The 16,070-nt window shown below is 40.4% G+C and overlaps 1 protein-coding gene across 1 annotated transcript in view; it reads left to right on the plus strand.

The window, feature by feature from the left end:
* The window catches only part of SEC31B (SEC31 homolog B, COPII coat complex component), a 77,618-nt gene that overhangs the window by 25,682 nt on the left and 35,866 nt on the right, over positions 1-16,070 (plus strand). The window contains exons 5-13 of the mRNA XM_018572931.1: positions 1,107-1,202; positions 3,339-3,479; positions 3,915-4,057; positions 4,352-4,451; positions 6,091-6,252; positions 7,147-7,299; positions 11,425-11,655; positions 12,854-12,928; positions 15,929-16,021. Coding sequence (XP_018428433.1) covers positions 1,107-1,202; positions 3,339-3,479; positions 3,915-4,057; positions 4,352-4,451; positions 6,091-6,252; positions 7,147-7,299; positions 11,425-11,655; positions 12,854-12,928; positions 15,929-16,021 — 1,194 coding nt within the window. The remainder of the gene's footprint in view (positions 1-1,106; positions 1,203-3,338; positions 3,480-3,914; positions 4,058-4,351; positions 4,452-6,090; positions 6,253-7,146; positions 7,300-11,424; positions 11,656-12,853; positions 12,929-15,928; positions 16,022-16,070) is intronic.

A 16,070-nucleotide genomic window follows, 5' to 3' on the forward strand; every position in this document is an offset into this window, starting at 1 on the left:
AGGGGTATTGTTTTTTTGGCTTCCTGGATCAACTGTGGGTATAGCGTTCTGTTTTAGGTTTTTCTTCTCTCCTCTCCTTTTTTTTTCTCATTTCTATAGGTTGCACTTGATAGACTTGTCTTTTTTTCAAGCTGACTAACTATATGTACCTATGAAAAGAGTATTTCTGCATTTGCATTCATTTACAGAGCAACGGTTATTTTAAGCACTTGCATTATTTGCTTAACACACAGACTGCAAATGAGGTGGATATTTCTCTAGAGACCTGTCATAAGGGGGTGAGGAGCTGTAAGATTACAGTTATTCCTTAACGGCAACTGTAAATCTATCAACATACAGTCTGCAGTGTCAGTTTTAGGCCTAATTAATACACCAGCTAATTGTTGTAATAAAAGGGCTTTTCTTTCCCTTACATTTGAAAAATAACTAAACTCAAAATTGAAAGTGTAATATATTGCAGTTTACCTTTCCTTTGATGAGTTGTCTGCACTAGTTTTTCTTTTTTTTTCATGCTAGGATTTTTTTTTTTTTAACAAGTACAGAAAATATATGTTCGTCTTGCCAGAAATGCATTGTCTTTGTCACTTCATTAAAGCTGTACTGGAACTGTTGTCTTCTGTTTGCTACCTTTTTTAATTTTCCCACCCCATGTAATGGAGGTGAACATAGGCAGACATATTTGAGGTCCAGCCTGGGTGACAACCATGGCTGCCTCTATAGATGCAATGGAGGAGTGAGCGTAGCCAACCAGGGAAAGGAAGTGTTAATCACAGGAATACCAGGTGCAAATTTAAAAAAAACTCTGAAAATATCAAATGAATGCAGCCACCTCCTCTAAGTACTGTGACGCTGCAGTATATATTACTTTTTTGTTTTGGGGTTTAGATATGCTTTAAGTGTTTGGGTTTGTTTGTTTTATTTTACTCACACTAAATTGATGCCTCATTTATTAGAAAGTCTTGGATTATAGTTGGGATTATTTGGTTACACATATTTCATATAATTTTACCTGTAACAGTAAAGATTTCCCTTTTGGATTGGCTACAATAAATGTAAATCGCACTTTTGAAAGCACTTGTGCTCATGTTTTGTGTTACCTTTTGCAGAGTAATCTCTTGGCTTCTGGTGCCAATGACTCTGAGGTTTTCATATGGGACCTCAATAATTTCAGTGTGCCAATGACACCAGGAGCAAAATCCCAGGTAAGCATCTAAGGAGATGAGGGGAAAATGGGGGAGAAAAATCCAGGTGAGCAGCTAATGAGATGAAAGCAAATATGGAAGGGGAAATCCAAGGTAAGCAGCTAATGAGATGAGGGAAAATAGGGGTGCAAAATCCCAGGTAAGCAGCTAATGAGATGAGGAAGAATAGGGGTGCAAAATCCCAGGTAAGCAGCTAATGAGATGAGGAAGAATAGGGGAGAGAAATCCCAGGTAAGCAGCTAATGAGATGAAAGCAAATATGGGAGAGAAATCCCACGTAAGCAGCTAATCCCAGGTAGCAGCTAATGAGATGAGGGAAAATAGGGGAGAAAAATCCCAGGTAAGCAGCTAATGAGATGAGGAAGAATAGGGGAGAGAAATCCCAGGTAAGCAGCTAATGAGATGAAAGCAAATATGGGAGAGAAATCCCACGTAAGCAGCTAATCCCAGGTAGCAGCTAATGAGATGAGGGAAAATAGGGGAGAAAAATCCCAGGTAAGCAGCTAATGAGATGAGGAAAAATAGGGGAGAGAAATCCCAGGTAAGCAGCTAATGAGATGAGGAAAAATAGGGGAGAGAAATCCCAGGTAGGCAGCTAATGAGATGAGGAAAAATAGGGGAGAAAAATCCCAGGTAAGCAGCTAATGAGATGAGGGAACATAGGGGAGAGAAATCCCAGGTAAGCAGCTAATGAGATGAGGGAACATAGGGGAGAGAAATCCCAGGTAAGCAGCTAATGAGATGAAGGAACATAGGGGAGAGAAATCCCAGGTAAGCAGCTAATGAGATGAGGAAAAATAGGGGAGAGAAATCCCAGGTAAGCAGCAAATGAGATGAGGAAAAATAGGGGAGAAAAATCCCAGGTAAGCAGCTAATGAGATGAGGGAACATAGGGGAGAGAAATCCCAGGTAAGCAGCTAATGAGATGAGGGAACATAGGGGAGAGAAATCCCAGGTAAGCAGCTAATGAGATGAAGGAACATAGGGGAGAGAAATCCCAGGTAAGCAGCTAATGAGATGAGGAAAAATAGGGGAGAGAAATCCCAGGTAAGCAGCAAATGATTTAAGAGTTTACATGGAGGCCTAGACGAGAAAGAATGTCAAATCTTAGAGTAATAATTTGTAGAGCACAGGTTCTCAAGTGCTGCAAGTACCCAAGAGGGTATTACTGCTAAGTAAATTCATCATACCAGCATTATGTTTGAAGTATGATAAATTGTATATTAAGCAGACCTAAGGGACAGCACAAGGAATGAATTGAAAGACCTTTTATACACAATTAAGGGGTTGTGGTAATAAGTGTTCACGTACAAGAAAACCTGAGACACACTAGAAGGTATTTGGTAAGTGCTGTGTGTGTGTTTCTTTTTTTTTTTAAGTAGTACATTCTTTAATAAAGATGAGCAACACTGTTGTATAGTAGTTCCTGGCAAGTAGAAAAAGTTGGCGAGTAGATAATGTGATCCATGAAAAACCACATGAACTATCTTCTCAGCCTTCTTCCCTCATGTACGGGCCCAGTGAGATCTGTTTTTACTATGTTACTAACAGGTCCATGTTTCTGATTTCTGTTCTGCAAATAACCGCACCATCACTGGGTGGTAATTTACCTTTTGAAAATGGGGCTTACCTCAGACGTTGGAGAAATCGCGATCCTAGTGAAAAAGTATGCCCACTGTTCATTGAGGTCATATAGGATGGATTTCAGGCTGCAAAATGTTGTAGCCTGCTGCTTGTGGGGCTTGCTCTTTTGAAGGTCGTTTACATTGATTTTTGTGACAGGTTTACATTAAGTCAGAAGGTCCCCTGAATTTATTTTTATTCTGGGTTTTGTTTAAATTGTTTCAAATTTAGCAAGCTTTTCACAGGATTTATAGGCCAGCCTGTAGCTTTGTGTCTGAATATTCTGTGCTCAGACCCAAATCCAGTCTAAAGTATTGGCATTATTAGTGGTGGTTTGGGTGAATAATTAGTTTTGTATTGCCCACAACCTTCTTCTTTTTTTTGTGTGTCTTTTGTTGCAGTATTGATAGGGCTCAGATCATTGTATGTATGGCTTGGGTGGCAGAAAACATTTGAGTAGCTTATTTTTGTTACAATGCATATAGTATGTAACTTTTTTCCATGTACTTTCAGCCTGCTGAAGATATCAGTGCTGTATCTTGGAATCAGCAAGTTCAGCACATCTTATCCTCTTCCCATCCCAGTGGTAAAGCCGTGGTGTGGGACCTCCGCAAAAACGAGCCTGTAATTAAAATCAGTGACCACAGCAACAGAGTGAGTACACACTGTACCTAAAATCAGTGATGGCTGTAGAACATGAATAAGTACAGGACTAAACCACTCCAGGAGCATCCTAGAGATATATTGGCTTCACAGTCATGCCGCTAAGTATTTAACCCATGACTCAAGTTTGTTCTGTGTATGGGACTGTTTTGGCTTTTTAGTTTTCTGGTTGCGCTTCCAGATCACTTCCATAAGTAGGGAGTGAAAAATTCTCGCACATCATCTGCTTTTGTCCTCCTTTTTCTTATTATTTTTGTCTCTGGACTTTTCAGTATAGTTAACATTTTAGGTAGAATATGTGTATGCTCTCCCATGTTTTGCATGCCAGTTTATGCTTTATGGATATTTCTATACTTCTTGTGTCCTTGGGTCACTCATTGAGGTTCATCTGACATGATTTTGTTTACACCACTGATTTCTTTTCAGATGCACTGCTCAGGAATGCTGTGGCACCCCGAGATTGCTACACAGCTTGTCCTTTCTTCTGAAGATGACCGTCTGCCAGTCATTCAGTTGTGGGATCTACGCTTTGCAAGTTCCCCATTAAAAATGCTAGAAAATCATACAAGGTAGAGCTGTCAGGTGAACCAAGGTTATAACGCTTTTTTTAATGAAATACATTGTTTAAGTAGGTGTCAGTGTAGTTCTCTTAGTACAAGGACAACTGAGACAAATATCACAGCACAGTGAAGATAGGAAAACCAGCAAAAAGGTTTCTCTTGCCTACGGAGTACATGATTTTAATGTGATTTTCCCTGAACTATCAGTGTTAAGTAGGCTTTGCTTTTATGCTGTAGAATCTTATGGAGTTATGTTGTTTGTTGTTGCATTTTTAATGTAACCAAAGTCTTTCCTGCTACCAGGGGAGTTCTATCAATATCGTGGAGCAAAGATGACCCAGAATTACTCCTCAGTAGTTCTAAAGATAACCGTATACTGTGTTGGAATCCAAGCACAAGTGAGGTAACGTCCATACTTTCCATTTCACTTTGTCATATCCCTTATTGTCTGTTTTTGAAATGCACCTTAAAAACACAGGTAAATGTGTAGAGGAGCGCAATTCAAAGTGGCCTAAAGCTCACCACACACATTCCAATCTGACTGTGCATTCTTCTTTAGCTCAACTAGCAATGATGGCAAAGGCCTGACTGATTAGGTACAAATTAATGGGATATTTTAGTTGGGCTCTCATATTAAATAGGTTTGGTACATCTACAGGACAGTGTAAAAAAGTTGGCAAGTCAGATAGTAACCTGTATGGTGAGCTTAAGTGCAACACATATACACTGCCCCCATGTATGTAGAGAATGGAAACTCGTAGTATAAATGCATCAAACTGTTATAGTTGCAACAGTCCAGCTTTATCCTAATCTTTGTTTAAGTTTATGTAAACCCTAACAATGAAATGATTTGCTCCCTTTTGAATCAATTAAAATATTGTTGAAAATATTTTTGTTAAACAAGATCTGTGATAAGTGCAAGAAAATATTTTTTGATCCTGCCAGAAATGTTGAGCGGATTGCTTCCTGTGCTCTCTGAACTCTGGTGAACTGTTTTATTCCCATTTATGTCTGTGGATTACAACCCCCCCCCTTCCCATGTTATGGAGAATGGGGGGGGGCATCCTGAAGTCCTGTTCCGAAGATGTTTCTCGTAGATACAGTACAGTGTGTAACTGTTGTTGTCACTTAAGTACAGGAAGTGTGTTACTACTTGCATGATCTCAAGGATTGGGGGGAGGGAGTCTGAAAAAGAAACGAATACAGCCACCTAGGCTAGAGACTGGTGAACTAGTGTATATTACATTTTTGTTTTTGGGTGTAGATGCACTTTGACTGACTGGAAAAATTGGTATTGATGAATATCTGTAAATGTTCTTTGAATTATTTGTTTTAGCTTGTAAGGTGTTGGCTAGTATTAGACCAGCAAAAGTAAATGTATGTATACCGAAAATATTGCATGCAATGGTACATATGTTTAAAGCAGAACTCCATTAATTTTTTTTTATTTTTTTAGTAACCCTTGCAGTGGGGCTACCCCCGCACTGCAAGGGTTAACTGCTCATTTGTGTCTAGGGTAAAAAACAAAGAAATTTATGCGGCCAAAGCTCCGTGACAGCTTTTTCTTAGACCGGTCCCTGGAATGTCTCTCCCCTCCTCTGCAGTGATCTAAGGTCCAGTAAATCATCACGTTTATACACTGTGCATAGACGTGACCGAGGAACATTCCAGTGTGCTGGGGAGGAGAAGACAGGCTGCAGGGAGTGCCGTGACGGCTGGCCAGCTCGGAACTTTGTGTGAGTATATCTTTGTTAATTTAGCACCTAGATACAAAGAAGCACTTAACCCTTGCAGTGTGGTGGTAGTCCCACTGCAGGGGTTAATAAAAACACATGCCTGGAGTTCTCCTTTTAAGCTCATTAGTAATACCTATAGACATGTTTTTGTCTGCTATACCCAAGAGCATTTTGTAAAATTTTAAGGCTTCGGTAAAACTATTGACTAAAAGATATTGTGTTGTGATAGTGTCCTTTAGGTCAGCAGGAAATGTTGATCCAATGTTTCCAGGTAATTGAAATATTTCATTTGACTTCAAATTACAGGTAGTTTATGAGCTGCCAGTGAAAAACCAGTGGTGCTTTGATGTCGAGTGGTGCCCCCGGAATCCATCGGTGTTTTCAGCGGCTTCATTTGATGGGTGGGTCAGCGTGTACTCTGTCATGGGTGGAAGTTTGGAAGCTCAGCACAGAAGCCAAGCTGATAGGGTATGTCTCTTCATTAACAATAAAATACAGTGATCGTTATGCAATCAATAAAGCTGTGGTCATTTAAGCATTTTGGATTAAGCAAGTTTGGAGAAGGGCCAGGTAGCCAATCCACCTTAAAATATTACAGCTGTCACCTAACTTTATTGGCACCTAGATTTGAACTGAAAGACTCCAAAATTCAAAATAAATGTATTTTATTCTGGAGTTTTGAGGTGTGTTTAAATCTAAATAAGATAAAGGGTATCACTAACCAAGTGTTGTCCTACACTTCCTCATCTTGACCTGATGTGGCATTGTTTGACACTGAGGCTTGGATTGGGCACTATCGTACAGGGATTGCTCAACTCTCTGTGCAGCTTAAAGCTAATCTCGCCCTTCTGTATGGATAAAAGGGAACAAGATTGCTAATGGGTATGTTACAGAGCCAGAGTGCAGCAGGTCCTTGTGGCACTGCATTGAAGGGCAGGCAGATGTCATTTTTGGTAAGATCTCCAATCTCTACATCCAAGTCTAAAGTGAACAAACTCACTTTTCCTGTAAACCGGTTTTGAGCTTTTCTTGTGGAAATTTCAAGACCACGTAAAATAAACATTACAAATGCATTTAGCTGCCATATTGTGTAAACAGAATGATACATTTAAACCCCAATCACCTTACAAATGGTATCTAGGCATGGGCCATGATAGTGGTGCAAAATCACCTGAATTTTGAGAAACATTTTAGAAAATGTGTGATATCCAGAATAGGAACTGTTTTTATTAAAATACTTTTGTATGTCTAATAGTAATTTAAAGGGATATAGATAATTTGTAATGCAGGTATTATTGCTGTATTACGCATTTGTAGTTCTTTCTTTTATGATGTGCAACTTGTGTGTGACTTGTATTTCAGATTTCGTCCTCATTTAACAATTTAGATCCCTTTGGGACAGGGCAACCTCTACCTCCTCTACAAGTGCCACAGCCGGCCACACAGACCACCATAATTCCACCTCTAAAGAAGCCACCCCGTTGGATCCGAAGGCCTGTTGGAGTGTCCTTTGCGGTAAGCCCAATCACATTACACAACTTGATGGAAGAAACACTAGTAAGTTAGCCTTGGTGTCAGTGCTGTATTTCCTGCAGAATTGTGCACTAAAAATCTTTTTTCCTGTTGCTGCTTTCCCCATGGCATTGAACTTTTACAAGCCTAAACGGAGCTCTTGTGGCTTTGAATGGTTTGTTATTCTCATTCATATTTATTGTACATTTCTCTAATTTCTCTGAATTGCTCATATTTTATTGGATTTTTCAGAAAAACAAAAAGGGGACACGTGGAAAGTGGGAGAACATGGGAATGAGTACAGAGGTGTACATGCACCACATGTTGGCAGATGTGTAATCATTAGATCTAAATCTTGTATTACTGAAATCACATTTAGAATTGGAAGGCCTATGCCACATTTGGGAGTTGTGACTATAACCGATATATTGGTGCCAATGTAAATTAATGGCACCGCATGTGGAAAAACACATGTGGAGCTGCACAAAGTGAGTTGAAGCGGGTTTCTTACTCCTGCTGCATGTGGCCATCCACAAACAGGTTGGGCACTAAATAGTGTGCCCCGACTAGTGCGAGTTCAGCATCTATCCCGTTTCAGTCAATTGTATCTAATTGTATTCTTGTAATTTTTAAACTTTTGCTCAGAGTTGTTAATATAGTCCTGGCTGTAATCTATAAATTAATGAAATGCAGAACTTCTTTATAGTGATACCGCTGCTAATACTAGCACTAATCACCCACTACAACAGCTCCGGGTGCTATAAAATGTATAACAGACTTTAGTTGCCAGGCTGATTAAGGGGCAAGTCGAGACTTGCTGATGCAGAAGACATTCGGAGGAGGCCAATGTTCTGAATGAGATATCACTAAACTCACACGGTCATGGGATTAATTACTGCCCCAACCTGTTTGTGAATGGCCAGCCAGGGAGTAACCAGCCTTACGTCACTAGTGAGGCTTGCTCTACCAGTGTTTTATGTGAGTGCAATACTATTTCTTTTCATGGTTCATTAAGAATTCTACACAATGCCAATGTGCTCTGCGTTCTCTGTTATGGTTGTACGTTTTTCCCTGCTACCAGCTGTCTAGGTTTCTTGAGTACTCAAAGGCCTTGCTTCTTACCTTAAGCCATGTATGTTTCTTACCATACTGGTGCTGCGACATGTCTGATTCTTGACACATGAAGACTATTCTGCTGTACCAGGTGCCCCAGCACACTCTGCACTAACGTATCGGGGACTGCTTGCAGCACGTCCCCTGACGGTGGTGACATCTTTAGCCTTGAATCCTGCTACCCTCTGCTGTTGGAGTCTCTCCCCTCATTTGAGTCATTTTTGGCTCACTGTGGTGTGGCTGGTTTGTATGTCCTCTCGACAGAGGTTTTATGACCTAAATTACCAAGTTGGTTTTTGACTTTCATTGCAGAGGACACATGCTCTCTACCATGCCCTCTCCAGCAGGTTCTATATCTGATTTCCCTGTGACCTTACCGTCCTCTAAACCATCATCTATTGAGACTTTGGGGTTGATTTACTAACCTTATAAACACACCACGAATGCATGTGTTTGTTATTAAATCACCCCCTTTGATTCTGAGCTGCTCAAGTTCCTGACTTAATGAGTTTTTCCCTGAGGAGTCAAAATATACTGCTATCACTAACAAGTTAAAGGAGACTGTTTTGGCTCTTCTTGCTGCAGTGGTGCACACCACTTTCAAGCTAGAGGATCAGCCTGCCTCTTCTACCATAACTGTTTTTTTTACTTGCCCTGTTAAGCTGCTTGCTCCCCCTAAGCACTTGATGTCCTTGAGTCTGATAAGTGTAGATTTTGTTCAAATAATGTCTGTTCCTACTGTGGATCTAGTTGTGTCAGGACTACTACCATAGTTGTGGAGGACGCTGCTGCCATTAGGGACCTAAGCGATAAGCAGCTGAAGTTTGTTTCCAGGACTGTTTTCTCTTTTGCGGGTCCTGCCTTTCAACTGATATTTTCTGGACAATGCCTGGTCAAAATCCCTTACAAAAAGGCCTTGGTGCTGCTGCCAGTGACCCTCAAATCATTAAGTGCATGGAACAGATGTCTGTCACTTTGAACTAGCTGTGATGGCCTGTTGGAAGCATCCTAGCTTATTTCTCGTCAGTACATTGGCTAAAGTGCTGAACTGTGCACATCTAACTTTTGCAGCAACCTGGATTCCTTGGTGCATAAGGGCGCGTCTCAGGGTTACAAACTCAAGTTTTGTGTGCAGAAGGCATACTCTGCTTGGTGTAAGTCTAAGGGCTTTTGCCCCAGGAGCTTCTTAGTGGGACAGATGCACTTTTCTGCAGTTGGGTCTGGAGCAACACTTAGATTTTAGCACCATCAAGGGTCAGGTATCTGCCTTTTCTATTTAGTTTCAGAGACTAGATTCCCACTCTAATAAAAACCTTTGTGCAGGAGGTCAAACATGGTCCTTCCAGCCCAATCCCATTAGGTTCCATTGGGTTTGAATCTGGTTCTTTTGGTGCCTTAGAAGCATCTGTTACAAGCTATCAAAGACGTTTCAATTCCTGCCCTCACATACAAAGTTGTATTTTTTTTGGTTATCACCTAGGCTACATGAGTGTCTGAGTTGGTGGCTTTGTCCTGCAAGGAAGCCTTTTTGGTCCTCCACAAGGTGGTGCTGAGGCCAAAGGCTTCTTTTCTTCCCAGGGAAGTCTCCACTTTCCACTGTGATCAGTACATTATTCTTCTGTTCCTCTGGCTGCAGTTCACCAAAAGGAATTTTCCCTCCCATTGTTTAAATTTGGTTCTGGCTGCCAGGTCTATTGTTCTCAGTAAAATGTAGTAAATTAAATGGGGGGATCGTAGACCATCATGGGAGTGAGCTTGGGACAGTGGGTACTTTACAACACGCACACAGGGATCATGGGAAACAAAAGTAACCACCTTCCAGAAGTAAGAACAGTGTCGGCACCAATTCAGAGATGATTTGAGGTTCTACAGCCGAGTGATACACAAATAAGCAACATTTTTTTTCCTCTTTTATATTTGAGGTACTTGAATGCAGTTTTTAAGGTTTAACACCTAACTTTAGTGTCACTTTAAGTCTCACTCCATTATGGCAGTAATCACTTCTTGGGCTTTTCGGCATCAGGCCTAAGTTTTCCGAATTTGCAAGGTTACCACCTAGTCTCCTATTCACAAGTTCTCTTAGCTCTACCAGGTGGACAGTTCTGCCTCATCTAATGCCAACTTTGAGCATAAGATCCTTTAGACGGCTCTTTGAGCTTGCAGGCAGTCCCCTGTTCTTTGTTTTTTCCTTTGGGTGTCTTAGTGGTTATTTGTTGTGTTACCCACCCCTCAGTTGGCCTTCTTTTGGATATTTCAAAAAAAGTAATGATTATGCTCCCTTTGTACTTTATCTGCTAATTGCTGCAGCAGAGGTTTAAAAAAAATCTGTTGGCAGCACTAGGAGAGTTGGACTGATGTTACCACACACAAGCTGCAGTCCAGCTCTCTGACACCCTTCCATGAACGTTTCTCAAATCAACAGCACTTCTCAGGGAGCATGAGCGATGTTGAAAGAGCAGTGTTTAGTGGGGCACATCTGACCACAGAATTGACTGTGAGAGTCACTGTCCAACTTTCCTTTGTGCTGCCAGAACAGGGTTTCTTTTTGTTTTTGGTTAACCCTACCTGCAACACTTGCTTTAAAAAAAAAAAGTAAAATGAATAATATTTATTACTGTAGATGCGGCCTCACTGCATTACAGTAATACATTATGTGAATTGGGCTTTATGCTGTGTTTTTTTTTTCCTATCAGTTTTGAAGCTCTCTGCACTTCAGTCCCATATCTGCATACTTGCTGTGACCATTGTGAGGTTGCTTTACTGTGGGATTTTTTTTTATTTTTTATACTGCATACAGCAAAACATGGAGTGCAAGGTGGATGGCATCAGAGCCTGGAACATGCTAGGGAGGGCTGCACACTACAGTTCCCAAGTTATTAAAAAAAAGTCATTTTTCCACTGTGCACCAGCTATAACTAAAATACAATTATTGGCAGCCTGATCCTTTGAACTGTGACTGTAACGGTTGGTAAATCTCTTTGCTTATCTTATCTAGTTCCATGTGTTCTCTTTCAGTTTGGAGGAAGAATGGTTTCATTTGATTGTCCTAAAACAAGTGTGCAGCCGACCCAAGAAACCAGTCCTCGACAGGTCTATATCAGTCAAGTGACTACTGAAAGGGACTTCCTGGCACGATCAAGTGAGCTACAAGCAGCTTTACTGTCTGGCAATCTTCTGGGCTACTGCCAAAATAAAGTGCAGACATCTTCACATGCAATTGACAAGAATATCTGGAACTTCCTCAAGGTAATTCTGTTTTCAATATTATTAAAGTTACTTTATTATGTCTACAGAATTACTGTGTATTTCCTCTTTAGAACACAAAATGTCACACAAGATGCCCTGGTTTAGCCCCCATCCTTAAGAAGCAGAGTAATAGGGAAATTGAATGAATGTATAACAACAGAAATGTTAGTGTACATAGCAACTCCTATAAAAGTGCAGCATAATTTCCCTTGCAATGTGAACTACTTGTCCCTGCAGAACCACAGGAAGACTTGTAGCTCTTCAGAGTCTAGGTTGCATAGCACTGTGACAGAGTTGTGAATACATACAACCAGGGATGTTCAGATACCAAGTACCACACTCGGTACAAGTACATATACATATACTTTTCCAGGACTAGACTAGAGAAAAATTCAAAAGATAGGAGGCAGCTGTCATTAGGGAGCATACAGAGCTCCTGGGATTTGTACATCCCCTTTTTTAATGCATTATTTTTTTTATAAATATATATAAGGGGTGCAGCGATACCATTTTACCAAGTACTGATACCTGTCCACGTACTCACAGATACAAGTACTGATACATTTTTGTTTACTGTAATGTGACAGTTTTTCTAAAACAATATCAACTAATGATTTCAGGACAGTGGTGGAGCACCAGATCTAGGTCCCAGGTGCAACCGCTGCAACCCTGGTAGTTCTTGTCAAAATGCCAACTATCGGCACTGGTATCTGGACAGCCCTAAATACAACTGCGGAACTCTATAGCACTGGACCCAAATCAGCTCTGAGCAGCTACTCCCGTCTGATTACTGTCCTTCTCTATATATCTACAGTGATAGGAAAGCAGCTGATTGTGGCTTTCTCTGAGACACAGCTGCTGCTTATTTTTTATTTTTTTTTGCTGCGACATAAGAATATTCATTGTTTTCTATGGACACAGTTCAATTGCTATTCTGCTGGCAAGTCTTGCCTGCTGAATGTTGTGTGTTGTACTACCTTGTCTCATTGAAGTCCATTTAATTGTGATGCTTAAAATTACAGCGCCACCTGTGTGAAAATATTTGCATTTCTGATGTGCTTTTAAATTACCAGAATTCAGCAGAACATAACTATTATCACTAGTAGTTTAGTGGCTACTAGTAGATAGTTTAGGATTGTACCTGTATGTCATGTTTGTAATAACACACAGTTAATTTTTTTTTTTCTTCTCATTTCAGGTTAACTTTGAACATGATGCAAGAGAAAAATTCCTGAAGTTGCTAGGATACAGTAAGGAAGAGCTGGATAAAAAGGTGTGTTTTATGGAATTGTAATCAACCATTTGCTTTACCGCTAGTAAAGTACATATGAGTATTAAGGAGCATGTGACTCACTCTGTAGGACAATGCTGGGTGGGGATAACGTTGCTTTCTCCTGCATGAGCAAAGTAAAGGTTCACTTTTTTGAGTTTCAAGGTCTGTATACTTACCATGGCTATCGGAACCATTCTCTGCTGAATTATATTTATTTTTCAGTATAATGACGATTGCAATAGGAGCAGGGAAAACATAAGTGTTCAAGGGGGTACAGGAGCAGAGCCCTAAATAATTGTAGCAGACTATCACGGCAAGGAACCCCTAAAGAGATTTAGCAAGAGGGTGGGCAACTCAACTAACTAGACTAAACCAGTTGCTGAAATATCACTTCTGGGTCGACTGACAGAAGCAGCAGAAATATTTTCTGTGATGAGTTATGAGAGCCTTTGCTTTGAGATATAAAAATGACACCCTTGTCTATGGGAATCTTTCACCTGAATTAAACCTTTACCACCTCATGTGCAGATCTGCTCTATTTAACATCCTTACTTTCTGCATTGCCTAAACTTCTGTCTTTTATGCTCTTGATTAGCACATCATGCTGCTCCATCCCTTGATGTGCCTAGGAATTAAATGTGATTTAAAGCAATTGTTCTGCCCTCTGATATGGAGACATTATATTATCAAGGGAAGCTTTACTTTTACAAGTACATACAAACAGCCCTGCCTGATGATTTCTTCAAATAGCAAGTAGTCTGAGCAGATTGATTTCCTAGTTCCCTAGCACAGAGTAGTGAACAGTATCAGACTATATAATATGTTTTGGGTTTTCTTTCTTAAGATATTTTAGAGGGAAGCCCTTGAAAAAAGTTCCTGATGACATTCAAATACTGTATGTGGGTCCATTTAGTACTACTTGATCCTTAGCTCCATTACCTACACAGGAAGTCCAGGTCTGTGCAGATCTGTTCTGAACTGTGTGAGGTTGCTATGAGAGCAGACTGTCTTTAGGCAGATCCAAGAGCCAAACACTTATTACACCAAAAGTAAATGCAGGACACTTGGTGAGATGTGGCAGAGTCTCCTGATTATGTGTGCCCATACCAGGAGCCTCTGCCACATCTCACCAAGTGTCTCTCTACACCCTCCTGAGGAAGTGGCCAGCTAGAGCCACAAACACGTGAAGATGGTGTTTATATCGATTTATCATCCAATAAATACCTACTAATTGAAGAACCACGTAGATGCTCATGGTCTTGTTTCTGGGCGGCTCTGCTGGGTACCTGTTTTTCCTGCCTGCCTCAATAGTCAGTGGGTACCTGGGCATACATTTTATGCAGAACCTCTGGAGTTCTGTACCACAAAGATAGCATTTTATAGTTTGGTTCCTGGGTCCTAGGACTCGATGAACATTTGTGAGCTTATATACAGATGTCTTGCCATTGACCCTCCAAAAAGGATACATGTAATGCTTATTCCCATTGCATTTTAAACGACTGCATCTGGGGATAATCTCCCAAAAGGGAATATTGCCTGGAAATCGGGCGAGTCTCTGGGCCCCTACCAATGCAAATCTTTTCAAACATCGTAAGTGACCTCTTGAAATCCGAATTATGTTGGGAGCTTTGCAGAAAATGTTTATCTTGAAAATATGTCCACCATGGGATTCGGCCTGAGACTGCCCACTTGTTCAAGTCTGCTCTAGGCAAGAAACTTTTTCGTACAAAGAAAATGTGTGCCATTGGAGCACAATCATCTTTTTGGAAAATTCAGTTGCAGTGTGTGGTGGAAATTCTCTGTCCTCTCAATGAGGTCAGGGGACCCTGTCTAGAATTAGGATATCGGCAAAGCGAATGGAAAACGCCCAATGTGGTCTTGATAAGTGAATGCATTCTAAAGCTTATGGAAGTCGGAGCCATCAGGGTCTAAGGTAAATTTGCCAAAGGACCACCCCTGTTCCATTGCTACCCACCTCTTCGTCTTGGCATGCAAGTTTCAATCCGCGATGCGCAACAAGAGACATGCGCGATAATAGCACTGCAGATCGGGAAGATCCAAACCTCCTTTTTATTGTTTAGGGGCTTGCAGTGTCATTCTACAAAAACTGAGACTTTTACTAGCCACACAAGTCTACCCAATTCTGTATTCAAGGTTTTGAAGACTAATATGGGTATGGGTATTGTTTGAAACGGGTGCAGAAGACATGGCATAATCATTTTAATGATGGTCATGCTGCTCAACCTCAAAGGATATATTTTTCCAGTTGTTAAGATTGGATCTGAACTTCATAAGCAACACAGAGAAATTCAAGCAAAACAGTCAGTCATTGAGGAAGGCAAGTTATTGCCAAGGTACTTAATTCCAAAGGTTTTTTGGCTGTCTTTACCCTCATTAGGGACATATCCCTTCATTACCTTTCCAATGATAACCTGTGGGTTATCGGGGATTAGGTGTATCTGGAGCAGGAAATGAAGGTAATTCTCCCCAGTGGCCACATTTTAATGGAAAACATAACTTGTAATGGTTTTAACCTTCTAATACTATTGAAACTAAAAAAAAAAAAATGGGGGTTGGCTGGAGTTGAGCTTTAATTGTGTCCTTTTTACTAGTTCAGCTGTCACACGTGTACACCCCTGTGGACCAGAGCAATATTTACATTTCTGCTATGGGCTTGCCTGTTCGGCAATAACTTCTTTTAATGCAACACTACATAAGTAACAAACCTAAAAAAAAAAATGGTTAGAAATAAACAAAATCATCTGGAAAATACTGTGTGTTATGGGGAAAATGAAATAAGTAGTTAGAGCTGATTCGAAATAAACTAAGAGTTCATATGGTTAAATAGGAGCACATTTTTTTTTTAAATTAACTTTCCTTTTATTGTCAATTTACTATAATTGTCATCATATGCAAATTAATTTTTTGTGTATGAGTGGAATAATTCAATAGTACCTATGGCACAAAAATGTGTTCAAACTTGCAGTCTCTGCATTACAGATCTCTTCTGCTTTGGGTGAAGGTTGGCAAAACAAAAACAGTCCTTCAGATGGTGAAGATCTAGTTCAGAGCATCCAGTCTGTGTCCAGCCAGGTAAGACACATGCTCTGTAGTAGTTACCTGTCTTGTAGCCCTAACTGGA

The sequence above is a fragment of the Nanorana parkeri genome, unplaced genomic scaffold, assembly GCF_000935625.1.
Source record: "Nanorana parkeri isolate BGI_ZX_2015 unplaced genomic scaffold, ASM93562v1 scaffold2177, whole genome shotgun sequence".
Lineage (NCBI taxonomy): Eukaryota > Metazoa > Chordata > Amphibia > Anura > Dicroglossidae > Nanorana > Nanorana parkeri.